General features: G+C 57.6%; 1 protein-coding gene and 1 long non-coding RNA gene across 2 annotated transcripts; one reads left to right on the top strand and one right to left on the bottom strand.

Annotated features, from left to right (window-relative positions):
- The first annotated feature begins 842 nt into the window (after positions 1 to 842).
- Positions 843 to 3,889, top strand: LOC306820146 (dynactin subunit 6-like). Its single transcript, XM_079337887.1, has 7 exons — positions 843 to 951; positions 1,169 to 1,233; positions 1,362 to 1,467; positions 1,912 to 1,997; positions 2,124 to 2,171; positions 2,757 to 2,899; positions 3,576 to 3,889. Exons 1-7 carry the CDS (start codon positions 932 to 934, stop codon positions 3,666 to 3,668), a joined length of 561 nt encoding a protein of 186 aa, XP_079194013.1. The 5' UTR covers positions 843 to 931; the 3' UTR covers positions 3,669 to 3,889.
- A 1,167-nt stretch (positions 3,890 to 5,056) lies between these two features.
- On the bottom strand, positions 5,057 to 6,000 carry LOC306820148. The gene is made up of 2 exons (XR_013778643.1): positions 5,675 to 6,000; positions 5,057 to 5,341 (listed from the first exon to the last, which is right to left on the bottom strand). It is a non-coding gene; the product is annotated as an uncharacterized lncRNA (long non-coding RNA).
- Between the last annotated feature and the right edge of the window lie 13,177 nt (positions 6,001 to 19,177).

Raw genomic sequence — 19,177 nt, 5'->3', positions numbered from 1 at the left:
TGTTAAACAGAGATGAGCGCTGGCGCCCTCTTGTGGTCCGTTTAGGCTATGACATACACACAAGGGTCAAGGGGAAGTTTTGTAATTTAGTTGTTAAATAAATTACTATCAAAAGCTCACCCCAGTTTAAGGTCCAGCATGTTTTACTCGCATGGTGGTTAATGCACAGTTTGGAGGCCTCGATGCACGAAGTGATGAATCTAAGAGAAAGCCTTTTTTGTCATTATACAATTGTACAACACAATTATTTGGCTTCACCTTAAAGTGCACACAGCTAAAAAGACACACAACAGAAGAAGAATATAATAAAGAAACTCTAATAAAGGTAAAGATGGGCTATATATGATAGGACTTGTTTACAGGCAGCCACATAATAAGTTATGAATGGATACTGCAGGAATATAAAAGACATATTTGCAAAGTATGAAATGTATGAAATAGCTTGGAGATCCAAAATAACGAGATAAGAAAGCACAACACAGACAAAGATGAACTGCAACATCTGTCCAACACAAACATAATAATGCTCTAAAACTGTGAATTTATTTTCTTAATTTTTAAAGTTTTAATTTAATCAACGCTCTAAATGTAAATGTGATTTATTAAGGTCTAGGATTTTTTTGTTTATCATTTATTTATGTACCTTACTGTAATTATATTTTCAATTCATAAATATAAACTGTATATGTGTACCATGTGTACAGTTGTATTTTGAAAAAAAAAAGTGTATTTGGGAAAAATACAATACATTTGTTATTTGATGATCTTTTTCTAATCCCATCTTGAAATCAACGACACATGAACTGTAAATATGAAAGACAAATCGCATCTTTTCCACGTAAGAGTTGCGCATGCGCATACGTGGTTAGTGCAAGGACTCTTAATCGAGGACCGAGCGAATCACCGGCGCCTCCCTCCGTCATCCACCACAATGGCAGATAAACAAAAGAGGTAAAACTGTAGTTAGCCGATAAATACCGTCAAACATTCAAGGTAAAAGTTGATGACGAAAACATGTATTATCTAAATAGAAGATAATAAAGTAAAAATGTGAAGTGTAGCTGACTGTAGTGAAGACGGCTGAGCGAATAAGCTAACAAGCAAAGGAAGCTAACATTGTCAACATGTTTTCCTCATGATTTTCTGTTTTCATCTTTTTTTTTTCCAGTGTTAAAATAGCTGCTGGGGCCGTGGTGTGTGTGGAGAGTGAAATAAGAGGAGATGTCACAATAGGTCAGATGTTCTGCTTGGTAAAAGTTGCACAATTGACTGTAGCTTCAGTTTGACTCTTTGCCATGTTTGACAGGTTTCCTTTCTGCTTGTAATTAAAGCAAATTAAAATAAATGATGTGTTTCCTCAGGACCCAGAACTGTAGTCCACCCCAAAGCCCGGATCATTGCAGAGGCAGGACCCATCGTGATCGGAGAAGGCAACTTAATCGAGGAGCAAGCTCTGATCATTAACAGGTGACTTCTTCAGCTTCCTCTCCTCCTCTTCCTCTCATAACAGGAGCCTGACATCAGCTCCTTCAATCAGGTCTTCAAACTATCATTCACTCAGGCTTTCCTTTAGAATATATACGTTCTTCCTTACTGCTTTCTTAATAGTTGTTTGTTTTACATTCTTCTGTCTTTTAATGATGTACAATCTGTCTTGTGTTCTGTTTTCTTAATTTCTGTTGCATTCTTTCCTTCACCTTTGTTTGAATGTATTTCTGTTTTTATGTCTGTGAAGCCTCGTGTCTGAACAGCGCTATATAAAGAAACTTGCCTTGATGGACGGTGTTTGGCCATGAGCTGAAATCATAATAAATAAATCCTGCATCATATTAAATACAATTCTGATAAATAAGTCCTGCATCCTCATAAATAAAAGCCTCCCTGTTTTTGGGGGGGGTTTTGTCTCCTCAGTTACCCCGAGAACATCACACCAGAATCTGAGGTGGAACCAAAGACGATGACCATCGGCATGAATAATGTATTTGAAGTTGGATGTGGTATCCTTTTTGACTCCCCTGATCCAGTCTTATTCAACAAGTCGTGTTTGTTTGTTTTTTTATGTCGTAAACATTTTCAGTAATTCTAACCGCATAAATCAGTTTTGCCTGAGCAGAAACAAACAGTGTCACAAGCCCTGAAGATCGGCGACAACAACGTGATCGAATCGAAAGGTGGGATGCTTGCGTCTGTGTTTTATATGAAATGTATTATATATTAGGATAAGCTCCTGGAGGTGTATCACCTGGTTTTTAAAGGGGGTCCCACACAACATATTTACAAAGACACAAGCACAACATAGTAATGTAAAGACAAAACATAACACACTCCAGACACGTACAACAACAACATGTTACAGCTCTAGACTCGACACCTTCATAGGACAGAGGTTCAGCCGACACACAGAGAACAAACAGTGTTGACATCGTTGAAAGTATACACAATCATTTAAACAAAGTGTTTTTAAATAAGTCACATGATGACGGGGAACAGAGATTTAAAGGTAACTTATTCCAATCGAAAGGAGAACAAAACAAAAGCTTTTCAACCGACTCCTTTTGAAACAGACTGATCAGGACTCTGAGAGAATACCTTGATTTGAGGATCATTTAAACAAACACATTTGAAAGATTTAGAAGTCTTAGCTTCCAGTGTGTTTGCAGTTGTTCACAACCCTCACATCTCCAGATCCAGTCGGAGCGTTCGAACGAACGACGTCAGTGACAAATCAAATATCTTTCCCGTTTGTCGTCGTCCAGCTGACGTGGGGAGGAACGTGATCCTCACCAGCGGCTGCATCATCGGAGCCTTCTGTCAGGTCAACACCTGTGAAGTGATTCCTGAGAACACGGTTATCTATGGCTCGGGATGCATGAGGCGGGTCCAGACAGAGAGACCACAGGTACGGCTATGCAACCAAAGCATCAGCACTTTGAACCTTTACCTTCTACTGTTGTCTTGTGTCACTTGTGCTTTTTTTCTGTTTAATTTGTATTGTGTCTTTCTCTGTTTCCTGCCTCGGGACAACAGATGGAAACAACAGTAGCACTTTTGTTATAATCAGGGATTTTTTACAGCTGTAATCGTTCCAGCTTTCATTTATACAGTACATTTCAACAACAAGGCAATTCAAAGTGCTTTACACAAGACATCAAAAGTATCATGACAGGGGAAAGAAAAGCTACATTAAAATAAATAAAAAAAAATCAGTGATTTAGAGTTTAGTTAAAAATCACTGAAATTATTAAAACTTAAAAATTGTTCAAGTAAAAATAATTCAAATAAAATTAATTCAAACAATAACAACAAATAAATAAATGAAAAAATGTTAGCCCAAATTTGGTATGAACCAGTGTGAGCCGCCGATGGTTATTTGTTTTTCCTGATTCAGAGGAAATGTGTTTTTTTTATTGGGCGGGTGACGTCACCTGTTCGGACTTGTTTGTTTTTCGGTGTCAAACATGAGAGGAAATGATGTCATCGTGTGACCTCTACACCCACACATAGCATGCTGAATTGAAAACGCCACCTTGGTGTCCTCGACTTAATCGCACGTTTGTGTTTTGTGGTCTTTACAGCCCCAGACTCTGCAGCTCGACTTCCTGATGAAGATTCTGCCAAACTATCATCATTTGAAGAAGACCGTTAAAGCCGGGCACAACGCGAGCTAAAGTGGACGAATGTTTTCAGTAGAATTGTAAAATGCTAAGCTAAACCTTATTTAAACGGATCTTGCTTGAATGTATATACGTATAGAATACTAACCCAGCCTATCAGTACCCTCTTACTCACTGATCTATATTTTCTACTCGAACCTCAACAGCTGCATTTCATCTGTTTCTCGCTTTGCTGATACTGTTTTCTATGATTCATTAAATAACCTGAAAAACTCTGAGTGTGGATTTATTATCAGTGTTAGCACAGTGATGCTGTCCAGTACAGACAGTAAACGTGTATTAAAACCTCCCAAAACCATCGTCATCATCATCATCATCGTCATTGATGAAGTGTGGAGGAGATCATGAAAGAGCTACATGTAGCCGTTTAGCCTTTAGCACTTTTAACCCTCTCCAACCCAGATCAGGACGATCACTCAGGTCCTCTGAGCGGTCCCTAATAATAATAATACATTTTATTTGTATAGCACTTTACATTCTTGAATCTAAAAGTGCGTACAGAGTTTAAAATAATAAAGGAATTGTTCAAACATAAAAATGTACAACAGACAAATGAACAGAAGGCCTTGATTAAAGGACAGGTCTTTGTTTTAGAGCAGCTCTAGTCTGTGGGGTCTTTAGGTGGCTGAAGGTGACTGAAGGTCCCCCTGACTGTGGGATCCAGCGGCTGCTCATCAACAGGTAAGGCAGGGAACTGCTAGGGGGGCCCTGAGGACTCTCAAACCTAAACCAAAGCAGTGGCCCAGAATGTGTTTTTTTTTTCCAACAGCAGTAGGATACCTCCCTCAGGAGGCTTCTGATAGGACTCACTCTTGTTGCCCTGCTACATGTTGCATTCAGTATAGCTGTGAAAAATAAAGTTTGTCAGTGAAAGTCAACAAAGAAAACTCATTCATGGGAAAGGAAAAAACCAAACGGGAAGGAAGAGGAGGACTCGTCAGGACACTGGCAGACATGATAGTGACGAACGCGGGTTGAAGGGCCCCGACAGACTGGATTTGTCTCCCCTCATGGATCGCCTCCTCTCATCATAGAGGCTAACTCATTACATTCATTCAAAGCAAAGTTCATATCTGATCTTTTCTCCATGGCCATTGAAACGAGTTTAAAGGGGACATATTATGAAAAATCCACTTTCACAGTATTTTTGAACATTTATTTGGGTAACTTGAGTGTCTACAGACCCAAACAATTTAAAATAAATCCATCCAGTCCTTTTTCTGTGTTCTGCTTAAATCTTACCACACAGAGGAAAAATGCTCCGTTTCACATTTTCTCCGTTTGTGACATCACAAGTTGGATTGTGGTAAGAAAATCCCCTCTCCTGGTATCTCCACCCATGGATACCGCCTCCAGCCTGGAGCGAAACTTTTGAACAGGTCTGCCATTTTATTCTCGTTAGCAAAGGAGTGACGTCTACATTTTTACAGTCTATGCCGTCTCCTGGGAAAACCCAGGGGTCTCATTGTATTTAAAGAGACACACACACCAAAATGGAGCGTTCAGAGAGAGCTGGTTTCTACAGGGTCACAAACCCATAGATATATATGAACACTAGATGACACACTCGGGATTCGCCAGCGTAGCTACACGGTGGCCATCTGCCTTTGCAGGGGGTCTAGGAGGCGGGCGTGATGGACCGTGCTGGTCACCCAAGTGAAAGACAGCTCAAAATACCACAATATGTTTTTAAGCAAAATCTGTATTTGTTAAAGTAAGTGACAAGAATTTGGAGTCTTTGCATGTGTATTGTGATATGTTATGAATTTCTATGTTTTATTGTATTATGTGTATTCTGTGTTGACTGCCGATGGAAATTAGCAAACTGCTATAATCTGCTACTAAGCATCTTTTCTCTGTGAGATAAATATTTTTTTTGTACATGGTCCCTGACAACTAAACTAATAAACTAAAGACCAGTGTGACATTCCTGTGTGATTGAATAAAATGTAAATGTAATAGCCCTCTCATTCTTGTCTGTATCATGCCACTCTACTCACTTTATTTGCATGCTGTCTTTCACACTAACTGGCCCAGCTGTGACTTCTGTCATTGCCCTAGAAGAACATGTTAAGTTATGTTTTTTTACAGCTCAAAACAGGAGAGAAAAGGCTCAAATTAATAATTGCTTTCTTTTATTTATAACACATTGTCTGAACGGTGGTTCAGTAATAAAAGTGAGGAGGTTCCTGGTTTGAATCCCGGTCTGACAGGAGACTCTGTGAGGAGTCTGCATGTTCTCTCCAGCTTCCTTCCACAGTCCAAAGGTGTTCGCTGTGAAGAGAAAAAAGTAAAGGAGACAACTAGTAGGGGTACGGGGGGGGGGGGGGGTAAAGGACCTTACTTATGGCTATATTACAAGAGCCCAGCTTAATCCGTCATAGCGTGGCAAGAAAAAAACTTCCTTTTAACAGGCAGAAATCTTCAGCAGACCCGGGTTCATGACGGAACAGCCATCTGCTAAACTGTGCTGGGCTTGAAAATGGGATGGGGGAGATGGGACAAGATGCAGAAAGAAGAATGGGATAGGATAGGTTGGGGGGGGGGGTGTTTGGGCAGGCCATCCTCGTGGGGGGGGGAGGGGGGGGGGGGGTTGTTTGGGCAGGCCATCCTCACCAACAGTCCCAAGGAACCTAAGAGAGCTCAGGAGCTCCCAGAAAAAGGAGAGGTTAGAATATAAAGATAGTGTGTTTCCCGCCTGTTTAATTACCCTAATTAGTCCCACCTGTCTGATTACCCATGTCTATTTATTCTGTGTTTTTTCTTACCCTCTTTGGATTTACTTTGTTTTTCCCCTCGTGGCTTTTTGGACATTTTTTTGATTAATTTGAGCGAATTTTTGTTGTTGCCCTTTGTTTAATTAAAGGGATACTTCACCCATTTGTATTAAGCTTTTCATCATTAGAAACATGGTAGTAGTGTTGAATGGTCGTGAGTCCAGCCCTCATTTTGCCCTGAGATGAGAAAAATATGTTTTTCTTTGCCTGGAAGTTTTCTTCATGTGATGCAATATGACGCTTTTTGCATCACATGAAGAAAACTTTCAACCGCCGTCTGCCACCAGCTCCGGCAGAGCGCCGTCTGCTTCCTGTCCCCGTTCCGGCAGAGCGCCGTCTGCTTCCTGTCCCTGTTCCGGCAGAGCGCCGTCTGCTTCCTGTCCCTGTTCCGGCAGAGCACCGTCTGCTTCCTGTCCCCGTTCCGGCAGAGCGCCGTCTGCTTCCTGTCCCTGTTCCGGCAGAGCGCCGTCTGCCACCAGCTCCGGCAGAGCGCTGTCTGCTTCCTGTCCCTGTTCCGGCAGAGCGCCGTCTGCTTCCTGTCCCCGTTCCGGCAGAGCGCCGTCTGCTTCCTGTCCCTGTTCCGGCAGAGCGCCGTCTGCTTCCTGTCCCTGTTCCGGCAGAGCACCGTCTGCTTCCTGTCCCCGTTCCGGCAGAGCGCCGTCTGCCACCAGCTCCGGCAGAGCGCTGTCTGCTTCCTGTCCCTGTTCCGGCAGAGCGCCGTCTGCCACCAGCTCCGGCAGAGCGCTGTCTGCTTCCTGTCCCTGTTCCGGCAGAGCGCCGTCTGCTTCCTGTCCCTGTTCCGGCAGAGCGCCGTCTGCCACCAGCTCCGGCAGAGCGCTGTCTGCTTCCTGTCCCTGACAGGGGCTTCCTGTCCCTGTTCCGGCAGAGCGCCGTCTGCTTCCTGTCCCTGTTCCGGCAGAGCGCCGTCTGCCACCAGCTCCGGCAGAGCGCTGTCTGCTTCCTGTCCCTGTTCCGGCAGAGCGCCGTCTGCTTCCTGTCCCTGTTCCGGCAGAGCGCCGTCTGCTTCCTGTCCCTGTTCCGGCAGAGCGCCGTCTGCTTCCTGTCCCTGACAGGGGCTTCTTGTCCCTGTTCCGGCAGAGCGCCGTCTGCTTCCTGTCCCTGTTCCGGCAGAGCGCCGTCTGCCACCAGCTCCGGCAGAGCGCTGTCTGCTTCCTGTCCCTGTTCCGGCAGAGCGCCGTCTGCTTCCTGTCCCTGTTCCGGCAGAGCGCCGTCTGCTTCCTGTCCCCGCAGAGCGCTGTCTGCTTCCTGTCCCTGTTCCGGCAGAGCGCCGTCTGCTTCCTTTCCCCGTTCCGGCAGAGCGCCGTCTGCCACCAGCTCCGGCAGAGCGCTGTCTGCTTCCTGTCCCTGACAGGGGCTTCCTGTCCCTGTTCCGGCAGAGCGCCGTCTGCCACCAGCTCCGGCAGAGCGCTGTCTGCTTCCTGTCCCTGTTCCGGCAGAGCGCCGTCTGCTTCCTGTCCCAGTTCCGGCAGAGCGCCGTCTGCCACCAGCTCCGGCAGAGCGCTGTCTGCTTCCTGTCCCTGACAGGGGCTTCCTGTCCCTGTTCCGGCAGAGCGCCGTCTGCTTCCTGTCCCTGTTCCGGCAGAGCGCCGTCTGCCACCAGCTCCGGCAGAGCGCTGTCTGCTTCCTGTCCCTGTTCCGGCAGAGCGCCGTCTGCTTCCTTTCCCCGTTCCGGCAGAGCGCCGTCTGCCACCAGCTCCGGCAGAACGCTGTCTGCTTCCTGTCCCTGTTCCGTCAGAGCGCCGTCTGCTTCCTGTCCCTGTTCCGGCAGAGCGCCGTCTGCCACCAGCTCCGGCACAGCGCTGTCTGCTTCCTGTCCCCGCAGAGCGCTGTCTGCTTCCTGTCCCTGTTCCGGCAGAGCGCCGTCTGCTTCCTGTCCCTGTTCCGGCAGAGCGCCGTCTGCCACCAGCTCCGGCAGAGCGCTGTCCGCTTCCTGTCCCTGTTCCGGCAGAGCGCCGTCTGCTTCCTGTCCCAGTTCCGGCAGAGCGCCTTCTGCCACCAGCTCCGGCAGAGCGCTGTCTGCTTCCTGTCCCTGACAGGGGCTTCTTGTCCCTGTTCCGGCAGAGCGCCGTCTGCTTCCTGTCCCTGTTCCGGCAGAGCGCCGTCTGCCACCAGCTCCGGCAGAGCGCTGTCTGCTTCCTGTCCCTGTTCCGGCAGAGCGCCGTCTGCCACCAGCTCCGGCAGAGCGCTGTCTGCTTCCTGTCCCTGTTCCGGCAGAGCGCCGTCTGCTTCCTGTCCCTGTTCCGGCAGAGCGCCGTCTGCCACCAGCTCCGGCAGAGCGCTGTCTGCTTCCTGTCCCTGACAGGGGCTTCCTGTCCCTGTTCCGGCAGAGCGCCGTCTGCTTCCTGTCCCTGTTCCGGCAGAGCGCCGTCTGCCACCAGCTCCGGCAGAGCGCTGTCTGCTTCCTGTCCCTGTTCCGGCAGAGCGCCGTCTGCTTCCTGTCCCAGTTCCGGCAGAGCGCCGTCTGCCACCAGCTCCGGCAGAGCGCTGTCTGCTTCCTGTCCCTGTTCCGGCAGAGCGCCGTCTGCCACCAGCTCCGGCAGAGCGCTGTCTGCTTCCTGTCCCTGTTCCGGCAGAGCGCCGTCTGCTTCCTGTCCCTGTTCCGGCAGAGCGCCGTCTGCCACCAGCTCCGGCAGAGCGCTGTCTGCTTCCTGTCCCTGACAGGGGCTTCCTGTCCCTGTTCCGGCAGAGCGCTGTCTGCTTCCTGTCCCTGTTCCGGCAGAGCGCCGTCTGCTTCCTGTCCCAGTTCCGGCAGAGCGCCGTCTGCCACCAGCTCCGGCAGAGCGCTGTCTGCTTCCTGTCCCTGACAGGGGCTTCCTGTCCCTGTTCCGGCAGAGCGCCGTCTGCTTCCTGTCCCTGTTCCGGCAGAGCGCCGTCTGCCACCAGCTCCGGCAGAGCGCTGTCTGCTTCCTGTCCCTGTTCCGGCAGAGCGCCGTCTGCTTCCTTTCCCCGTTCCGGCAGAGCGCCGTCTGCCACCAGCTCCGGCAGAACGCTGTCTGCTTCCTGTCCCTGTTCCGTCAGAGCGCCGTCTGCTTCCTGTCCCTGTTCCGGCAGAGCGCCGTCTGCCACCAGCTCCGGCACAGCGCTGTCTGCTTCCTGTCCCCGCAGAGCGCTGTCTGCTTCCTGTCCCTGTTCCGGCAGAGCGCCGTCTGCTTCCTGTCCCTGTTCCGGCAGAGCGCCGTCTGCTTCCTGTCCCTGTTCCGGCAGAGCGCCGTCTGCCACCAGCTCCGGCAGAGCGCTGTCTGCTTCCTGTCCCTGTTCCGGCAGAGCGCCGTCTGCTTCCTGTCCCCGTTCCGGCAGAGCGCCGTCTGCTTCCTGTCCACGTTCCGTCAGAGCGCTGTCTGCTTCCTGTCCCTGACAGGGGCTTCCTGTCCCTGTTCCGGCAGAGCGCCGTCTGCTTCCTGTCCCTGTTCCGGCAGAGCGCCGTCTGCCACCAGCTCCGGCAGAGCACTGTCTGCTTCCTGTCCCTGACAGGGGCTTCCTGTCCCTGTTCCGGCAGAGCGCCGTCTGCTTCCTGTCCCTGTTCCGGCAGAGCGCCGTCTGCCACCAGCTCCGGCAGAGCGCTGTCTGCTTCCTGTCCCTGTTCCGGCAGAGCGCCGTCTGCTTCCTGTCCCTGTTCCGGCAGAGCGCCGTCTGCCACCAGCTCCGGCAGAGCGCTGTCTGCTTCCTGTCCCTGTTCCGGCAGAGCGCCGTCTGCTTCCTTTCCCCGTTCCGGCAGAGCGCCGTCTGCCACCAGCTCCGGCAGAGCGCTGTCTGCTTCCTGTCCCTGTTCCGGCAGAGCGCCGTCTGCTTCCTGTCCCCGTTCCGGCAGAGCGCCGTCTGCTTCCTGTCCCCGTTCCGGCAGAGCGCCGTCTGCTTCCTGTCCCTGTTCCGGCAGAGCGCCGTCTGCCACCAGCTCCAGCAGAGCACCGTCTGCTTCCTGTCCCTGTTCCGGCAGAGCACCGTCTGCTTCCTGTCCCCGTTCCGGCAGAGCGCCGTCTGCTTCCTGTCCCTGTTCCGGCAGAGCACCGTCTGCTTCCTGTCCCTGTTCCGGCAGAGCGCCGTCTGCCACCAGCTCCGGCAGAGCGCTGTCTGCTTCCTGTCCCTGTTCCGGCAGAGCGCCGTCTGCCACCAGCTCCGGCAGAGCGCTGTCTGCTTCCTGTCCCTGTTCCGGCAGAGCGCCGTCTGCTTCCTGTCCCTGTTCCGGCAGAGCGCCGTCTGCCACCAGCTCCGGCAGAGCGCTGTCTGCTTCCTGTCCCTGTTCCGGCAGAGCGCCGTCTGCCACCAGCTCCGGCAGAGCGCTGTCTGCTTCCTGTCCCTGTTCCGGCAGAGCGCCGTCTGCTTCCTGTCCCTGTTCCGGCAGAGCGCCGTCTGCCACCAGCTCCGGCAGAGCGCTGTCTGCTTCCTGTCCCTGACAGGGGCTTCCTGTCCCTGTTCCGGCAGAGCGCCGTCTGCTTCCTGTCCCTGTTCCGGCAGAGCGCCGTCTGCCACCAGCTCCGGCAGAGCGCTGTCTGCTTCCTGTCCCTGTTCCGGCAGAGCGCCGTCTGCTTCCTGTCCCAGTTCCGGCAGAGCGCCGTCTGCCACCAGCTCCGGCAGAGCGCTGTCTGCTTCCTGTCCCTGACAGGGGCTTCTTGTCCCTGTTCCGGCAGAGCGCCGTCTGCTTCCTGTCCCTGTTCCGGCAGAGCGCCGTCTGCCACCAGCTCCGGCAGAGCGCTGTCTGCTTCCTGTCCCTGTTCCGGCAGAGCGCCGTCTGCTTCCTGTCCCTGTTCCGGCAGAGCGCCGTCTGCTTCCTGTCCCCGCAGAGCGCTGTCTGCTTCCTGTCCCTGTTCCGGCAGAGCGCCGTCTGCTTCCTGTCCCAGTTCCGGCAGAGCGCCGTCTGCCACCAGCTCCGGCAGAGCGCTGTCTGCTTCCTGTCCCTGACAGGGGCTTCCTGTCCCTGTTCCGGCAGAGCGCCGTCTGCTTCCTGTCCCTGTTCCGGCAGAGCGCCGTCTGCCACCAGCTCCGGCAGAGCGCTGTCTGCTTCCTGTCCCTGTTCCGGCAGAGCGCCGTCTGCTTCCTTTCCCCGTTCCGGCAGAGCGCCGTCTGCCACCAGCTCCGGCAGAACGCTGTCTGCTTCCTGTCCCTGTTCCGTCAGAGCGCCGTCTGCTTCCTGTCCCTGTTCCGGCAGAGCGCCGTCTGCCACCAGCTCCGGCACAGCGCTGTCTGCTTCCTGTCCCCGCAGAGCGCTGTCTGCTTCCTGTCCCTGTTCCGGCAGAGCGCCGTCTGCTTCCTGTCCCTGTTCCGGCAGAGCGCCGTCTGCTTCCTGTCCCTGTTCCGGCAGAGCGCCGTCTGCCACCAGCTCCGGCAGAGCGCTGTCTGCTTCCTGTCCCTGTTCCGGCAGAGCGCCGTCTGCTTCCTGTCCCCGTTCCGGCAGAGCGCCGTCTGCTTCCTGTCCACGTTCCGTCAGAGCGCTGTCTGCTTCCTGTCCCTGACAGGGGCTTCCTGTCCCTGTTCCGGCAGAGCGCCGTCTGCTTCCTGTCCCTGTTCCGGCAGAGCGCCGTCTGCCACCAGCTCCGGCAGAGCACTGTCTGCTTCCTGTCCCTGACAGGGGCTTCCTGTCCCTGTTCCGGCAGAGCGCCGTCTGCTTCCTGTCCCTGTTCCGGCAGAGCGCCGTCTGCCACCAGCTCCGGCAGAGCGCTGTCTGCTTCCTGTCCCTGTTCCGGCAGAGCGCCGTCTGCTTCCTGTCCCTGTTCCGGCAGAGCGCCGTCTGCCACCAGCTCCGGCAGAGCGCTGTCTGCTTCCTGTCCCTGTTCCGGCAGAGCGCCGTCTGCTTCCTTTCCCCGTTCCGGCAGAGCGCCGTCTGCCACCAGCTCCGGCAGAGCGCTGTCTGCTTCCTGTCCCTGTTCCGGCAGAGCGCCGTCTGCTTCCTGTCCCCGTTCCGGCAGAGCGCCGTCTGCTTCCTGTCCCCGTTCCGGCAGAGCGCCGTCTGCTTCCTGTCCCTGTTCCGGCAGAGCGCCGTCTGCCACCAGCTCCAGCAGAGCACCGTCTGCTTCCTGTCCCTGTTCCGGCAGAGCACCGTCTGCTTCCTGTCCCCGTTCCGGCAGAGCGCCGTCTGCTTCCTGTCCCTGTTCCGGCAGAGCACCGTCTGCTTCCTGTCCCTGTTCCGGCAGAGCGCCGTCTGCCACCAGCTCCGGCAGAGCGCTGTCTGCTTCCTGTCCCTGTTCCGGCAGAGCGCCGTCTGCCACCAGCTCCGGCAGAGCGCTGTCTGCTTCCTGTCCCTGTTCCGGCAGAGCGCCGTCTGCTTCCTGTCCCTGTTCCGGCAGAGCGCCGTCTGCCACCAGCTCCGGCAGAGCGCTGTCTGCTTCCTGTCCCTGTTCCGGCAGAGCGCCGTCTGCCACCAGCTCCGGCAGAGCGCTGTCTGCTTCCTGTCCCTGTTCCGGCAGAGCGCCGTCTGCTTCCTGTCCCTGTTCCGGCAGAGCGCCGTCTGCCACCAGCTCCGGCAGAGCGCTGTCTGCTTCCTGTCCCTGACAGGGGCTTCCTGTCCCTGTTCCGGCAGAGCGCCGTCTGCTTCCTGTCCCTGTTCCGGCAGAGCGCCGTCTGCCACCAGCTCCGGCAGAGCGCTGTCTGCTTCCTGTCCCTGTTCCGGCAGAGCGCCGTCTGCTTCCTGTCCCAGTTCCGGCAGAGCGCCGTCTGCCACCAGCTCCGGCAGAGCGCTGTCTGCTTCCTGTCCCTGACAGGGGCTTCTTGTCCCTGTTCCGGCAGAGCGCCGTCTGCTTCCTGTCCCTGTTCCGGCAGAGCGCCGTCTGCCACCAGCTCCGGCAGAGCGCTGTCTGCTTCCTGTCCCTGTTCCGGCAGAGCGCCGTCTGCTTCCTGTCCCTGTTCCGGCAGAGCGCCGTCTGCTTCCTGTCCCCGCAGAGCGCTGTCTGCTTCCTGTCCCTGTTCCGGCAGAGCGCCGTCTGCTTCCTTTCCCCGTTCCGGCAGAGCGCCGTCTGCCACCAGCTCCGGCAGAGCGCTGTCTGCTTCCTGTCCCTGACAGGGGCTTCCTGTCCCTGTTCCGGCAGAGCGCCGTCTGCCACCAGCTCCGGCAGAGCGCTGTCTGCTTCCTGTCCCTGTTCCGGCAGAGCGCCGTCTGCTTCCTGTCCCAGTTCCGGCAGAGCGCCGTCTGCCACCAGCTCCGGCAGAGCGCTGTCTGCTTCCTGTCCCTGACAGGGGCTTCCTGTCCCTGTTCCGGCAGAGCGCCGTCTGCTTCCTGTCCCTGTTCCGGCAGAGCGCCGTCTGCCACCAGCTCCGGCAGAGCGCTGTCTGCTTCCTGTCCCTGTTCCGGCAGAGCGCTGTCTGCTTCCTGTCCCTGTTCCGGCAGAGCGCCGTCTGCTTCCTGTCCCTGTTCCGGCAGAGCGCCGTCTGCCACCAGCTCCGGCAGAGCGCTGTCTGCTTCCTGTCCCTGACAGGGGCTTCCTGTCCCTGTTCCGGCAGAGCGCCGTCTGCTTCCTGTCCCTGTTCCGGCAGAGCGCCGTCTGCTTCCTGTCCCTGACAGGGGCTTCCTGTCCCTGTTCCGGCAGAGCGCCGTCTGCTTCCTGTCCCTGTTCCGGCAGAGCGCCGTCTGCCACCAGCTCCGGCAGAGCGCTGTCTGCTTCCTGTCCCTGTTCCGGCAGAGCGCCGTCTGCTTCCTGTCCCCGCAGAGCGCTGTCTGCTTCCTGTCCCTGTTCCGGCAGAGCGCCGTCTGCTTCCTTTCCCCGTTCCGGCAGAGCGCCGTCTGCCACCAGCTCCGGCAGAACGCTGTCTGCTTCCTGTCCCTGTTCCGGCAGAGCGCCGTCTGCTTCCTGTCCCTGTTCCGGCAGAGCGCCGTCTGCCACCAGCTCCGGCACAGCGCTGTCTGCTTCCTGTCCCTGACAGGGGCTTCCTGTCCCTGTTCCGGCAGAGCGCCGTCTGCTTCCTGTCCCTGTTCCGGCAGAGCGCCGTCTGCCACCAGCTCCGGCAGAGCGCTGTCTGCTTCCTGTCCCTGTTCCGGCAGAGCGCCGTCTGCTTCCTGTCCCAGTTCCGGCAGAGCACCGTCTGCCACCAGCTCCGGCAGAGCGCTGTCTGCTTCCTGTCCCTGACAGGGGCTTCTTGTCCCTGTTCCGGCAGAGCGCCGTCTGCTTCCTGTCCCTGTTCCGGCAGAGCGCCGTCTGCCACCAGCTCCGGCAGAGCGCTGTCTGCTTCCTGTCCCTGTTCCGGCAGAGCGCCGTCTGCTTCCTGTCCCTGTTCCGGCAGAGCGCCGTCTGCCACCAGCTAAGGCAGAGCGCTGTCTGCTTCCTGTCCCTGTTCCGGCAGAGCGCCGTCTGCTTCCTGTCCCTGTTCCGGCAGAGCGCCGTCTGCTTCCTGTCCCTGTTCCGACAGAGCGCCGTCTGCCACCAGCTCCGGCAGAGCGCTGTCTGCTTCCTGTCCCTGACAGGGGCTTCCTGTCCCCGTTCCGGCAGAGCGCCGTCTGCCACCAGCTCCGGCAGAACGCTGTCTGCTTCCTGTCCCTGTTCCGGCAGAGCGCCGTCTGCTTCCTGTCCCTGTTCCGGCAGAGCGCCGTCTGCTTCCTGTCCCTGTTCCGGCAGAGCGCCGTCTGCCACCAGCTCCGGCAGAGCGCTGTCTGCTTCCTGTCCCTGTTCCGGCAGAGCGCTGTCTGCTTCCTGTCCCTGTTCCGGCAGAGCGCCGTCTGCTTCCTGTCCCTGTTCCGGCAGAGCGCCGTCTGCCACCAGCTCCGGCAGAGCGCTGTCTGCTTCCTGTCCCTGACAGGGGCTTCCTGTCCCTGTTCCGGCAGAGCGCCGTCTGCTTCCTGTCCCTGTTCCGGCAGAGCGCCGTCTGCTTCCTGTCCCTGACAGGGGCTTCCTGTCCCTGTTCCGGCAGAGCGCCGTCTGCTTCCTGTCCCTGTTCCGGCAGAGCGCCGTCTGCCACCAGCTCCGGCAGAGCGCTGTCTGCTTCCTGTCCCTGTTCCGGCAGAGCGCCGTCTGCTTCCTGTCCCCGCAGAGCGCTGTCTGCTTCCTGTCCCTGTTCCGGCAGAGCGCCGTCTGCTTCCTTTCCCCGTTCCGGCAGAGCGCCGTCTGCCACCAGCTCCGGCAGAACGCTGTCTGCTTCCTGTCCCTGTTCCGGCAGAGCGCCGTCTGCTTCCTGTCCCTGTTCCGGCAGAGCGCCGTCTGCCACCAGCTCCGGCACAGCGCTGTCTGCTTCCTGTCCCTGACAGGGGCTTCCTGTCCCTGTTCCGGCAGAGCGCCGTCTGCTTCCTGTCCCTGTTCCGGCAGAGCGCCGTCTGCCACCAGCTCCGGCAGAGCGCTGTCTGCTTCCTGTCCCTGTTCCGGCAGAGCGCCGTCTGCTTCCTGTCCCAGTTCCGGCAGAGCACCGTCTGCCACCAGCTCCGGCAGAGCGCTGTCTGCTTCCTGTCCCTGACAGGGGCTTCTTGTCCCTGTTCCGGCAGAGCGCCGTCTGCTTCCTGTCCCTGTTCCGGCAGAGCGCCGTCTGCCACCAGCTCCGGCAGAGCGCTGTCTGCTTCCTGTCCCTGTTCCGGCAGAGCGCCGTCTGCTTCCTGTCCCTGTTCCGGCAGAGCGCCGTCTGCCACCAGCTAAGGCAGAGCGCTGTCTGCTTCCTGTCCCTGTTCCGGCAGAGCGCCGTCTGCTTCCTGTCCCTGTTCCGGCAGAGCGCCGTCTGCTTCCTGTCCCTGTTCCGACAGAGCACCGTCTGCTTCCTGTCCCTGTTCCGGCAGAGCGCCGTCTGCTTCCTGTCCCTGTTCCGGCAGAGCGCCGTCTGCCACCAGCTCCGGCAGAGCGCTGTCTGCTTCCTGTCCCTGACAGGGGCTTCCTCTCCCTGTTCCGGCAGAGCGCCGTCTGCTTCCTGTCCCTGTTCCGGCAGAGCGCCGTCTGCTTCCTGTCCCTGTTCCGGCAGAGCGCCGTCTGCTTCCTTTCCCCGTTCCGGCAGAGCGCCGTCTGCCACCAGCTCTGGCAGAACGCTGTCTGCTTCCTGTCCCTGTTCCGGCAGAGCGCCGTCTGCTTCCTGTCCCTGTTCCGGCAGAGCGCCGTCTGCCACCAGCTCCGGCAGAGCGCTGTCTGCTTCCTGTCCCTGACAGGGGCTTCCTGTCCCTGTTCCGGCAGAGCGCCGTCTGCTTCCTTTCCCCGTTCCGGCAGAGCGCCGTCTGCCACCAGCTCCGGCAGAAAGCTGTCTGCTTCCTGTCCCTGTTCCGGCAGAGCGCCGTCTGCTTCCTGTCCCTGTTCCGGCAGAGCGCCGTCTGCCACCAGCTCCGGCAGAGCGCTGTCTGCTTCCTGTCCCTGACAGGGGCTTCCTGTCCCTGTTCCGGCAGAGCGCCGTCTGCTTACTGTCCCTGTTCCGGTAGAGCGCCGTCTGCCACCAGCTCCGGCAGAGCGCTGTCTGCTTCCTGTCCCTGTTCCGGCAGAGCGCCGTCTGCTTCCTGTCCCAGTTCCGGCAGAGCGCCGTCTGCCACCAGCTCCGGCAGAGCGCTGTCTGCTTCCTGTCCCTGTTCCGGCAGAGCGCCGTCTGCTTCCTGTCCCTGTTCCGGCAGAGCGCCGTCTGCCACCAGCTCCGGCAGAGCGCTGTCTGCTTCCTGTCCCTGACAGGGGCTTCCTGTCCCTGTTCCGGCAGAGCGCCGTCTGCTTCCTGTCCCTGTTCCGGCAGAGCGCCGGAGCGCCGTCTGCTTCCTTTCCCCGTTCCGGCAGAGCGCCGTCTGCCACCAGCTCCGGCAGAACGCTGTCTGCTTCCTGTCCCTGTTCCGGCAGAGCGCCGTCTGCTTCCTGTCCCTGTTCCGGCAGAGCGCCGTCTGCTTCCTGTCCCTGTTCCGGCAGAGCGCCGTCTGCCACCAGCTCCGGCAGAGCGCTGTCTGCTTCCTGTCCCTGTTCCGGCAGAGCGCTGTCTGCTTCCTGTCCCTGTTCCGGCAGAGCGCCGTCTGCTTCCTGTCCCTGTTCCGGCAGAGCGCCGTCTGCTTCCTGTCCCTGTTCCGGCAGAGCGCCGTCTGCCACCAGCTCCGGCAGAGCGCTGTCTGCTTCCTGTCCCTGTTCCGGCAGAGCGCCGTCTGCTTCCTGTCCCAGTTCCGGCAGAGCGCCGTCTGCCACCAGCTCCGGCAGAGCGCTGTCTGCTTCCTGTCCCTGTTCCGGCAGAGCGCCGTCTGCCACCAGCTCCGGCAGAGCGCTGTCTGCTTCCTGTCCCTGTTCCGGCAGAGCGCCGTCTGCCACCAGCTCCGGCAGAGCGCTGTCTGCTTCCTGTCCCTGTTCCGGCAGAGCGCCGTCTGCTTCCTGTCCCTGTTCCGGCAGAGCGCCGTCTGCCACCAGCTCCGGCAGAGCGCTGTCTGCTTCCTGTCCCTGTTCCGGCAGAGCGCCGTCTGCTTCCTGTCCCAGTTCCGGCAGAGCGCCGTCTGCCACCAGCTCCGGCAGAGCGCTGTCTGCTTCCTGTCCCTGTTCCGGCAGAGCGCCGTCTGCTTCCTGTCCCTGTTCCGGCAGAGCGCCGTCTGCCACCAGCTCCGGCAGAGCGCTGTCTGCTTCCTGTCCCTGACAGGGGCTTCCTGTCCCTGTTCCGGCAGAGCGCCGTCTGCTTCCTGTCCCTGTTCCGGCAGAGCGCCGGAGCGCCGTCTGCTTCCTTTCCCCGTTCCGGCAGAGCGCCGTCTGCCACCAGCTCCGGCAGAACGCTGTCTGCTTCCTGTCCCTGTTCCGGCAGAGCGCCGTCTGCTTCCTGTCCCTGTTCCGGCAGAGCGCCGTCTGCTTCCTGTCCCTGTTCCGGCAGAGCGCCGTCTGCCACCAGCTCCGGCAGAGCGCTGTCTGCTTCCTGTCCCTGTTCCGGCAGAGCGCTGTCTGCTTCCTGTCCCTGTTCCGGCAGAGCGCCGTCTGCTTCCTGTCCCTGTTCCGGCAGAGCGCCGTCTGCTTCCTGTCCCTGTTCCGGCAGAGCGCCGTCTGCCACCAGCTCCGGCAGAGCGCTGTCTGCTTCCTGTCCCTGTTCCGGCAGAGCGCTGTCTGCTTCCTGTCCCTGTTCCGGCAGAGCGCCGTCTGCTTCCTGTCCCTGTTCCGGCAGAGCGCCGTCTGCCACCAGCTCCGGCAGAGCGCTGTCTGCTTCCTGTCCCTGACAGGGGCTTCCTGTCCCTGTTCCGGCAGAGCGCCGTCTGCTTCCTGTCCCTGTTCCGGCAGAGCGCCGTCTGCTTCCTGTCCCTGACAGGGGCTTCCTGTCCCTGTTCCGGCAGAGCGCCGTCTGCTTCCTGTCCCTGTTCCGGCAGAGCGCCGTCTGCCACCAGCTCCGGCAGAGCGCTGTCTGCTTCCTGTCCCTGTTCCGGCAGAGCGCCGTCTGCTTCCTGTCCCCGCAGAGCGCTGTCTGCTTCCTGTCCCTGTTCCGGCAGAGCGCCGTCTGCTTCCTTTCCCCGTTCCGGCAGAGCGCCGTCTGCCACCAGCTCCGGCAGAACGCTGTCTGCTTCCTGTCCCTGTTCCGGCAGAGCGCCGTCTGCTTCCTGTCCCTGTTCCGGCAGAGCGCCGTCTGCCACCAGCTCCGGCACAGCGCTGTCTGCTTCCTGTCCCTGACAGGGGCTTCCTGTCCCTGTTCCGGCAGAGCGCCGTCTGCTTCCTGTCCCTGTTCCGGCAGAGCGCCGTCTGCCACCAGCTCCGGCAGAGCGCTGTCTGCTTCCTGTCCCTGTTCCGGCAGAGCGCCGTCTGCTTCCTGTCCCAGTTCCGGCAGAGCGCCGTCTGCCACCAGCTCCGGCAGAGCGCTGTCTGCTTCCTGTCCCTGACAGGGGCTTCTTGTCCC

Source organism: Symphodus melops (genome assembly GCF_947650265.1).
Source record: "Symphodus melops genome assembly, chromosome: 2".
NCBI lineage: Eukaryota > Metazoa > Chordata > Actinopteri > Labriformes > Labridae > Symphodus > Symphodus melops.
This window is presented reverse-complemented; position numbering and strand designations above follow the sequence as displayed.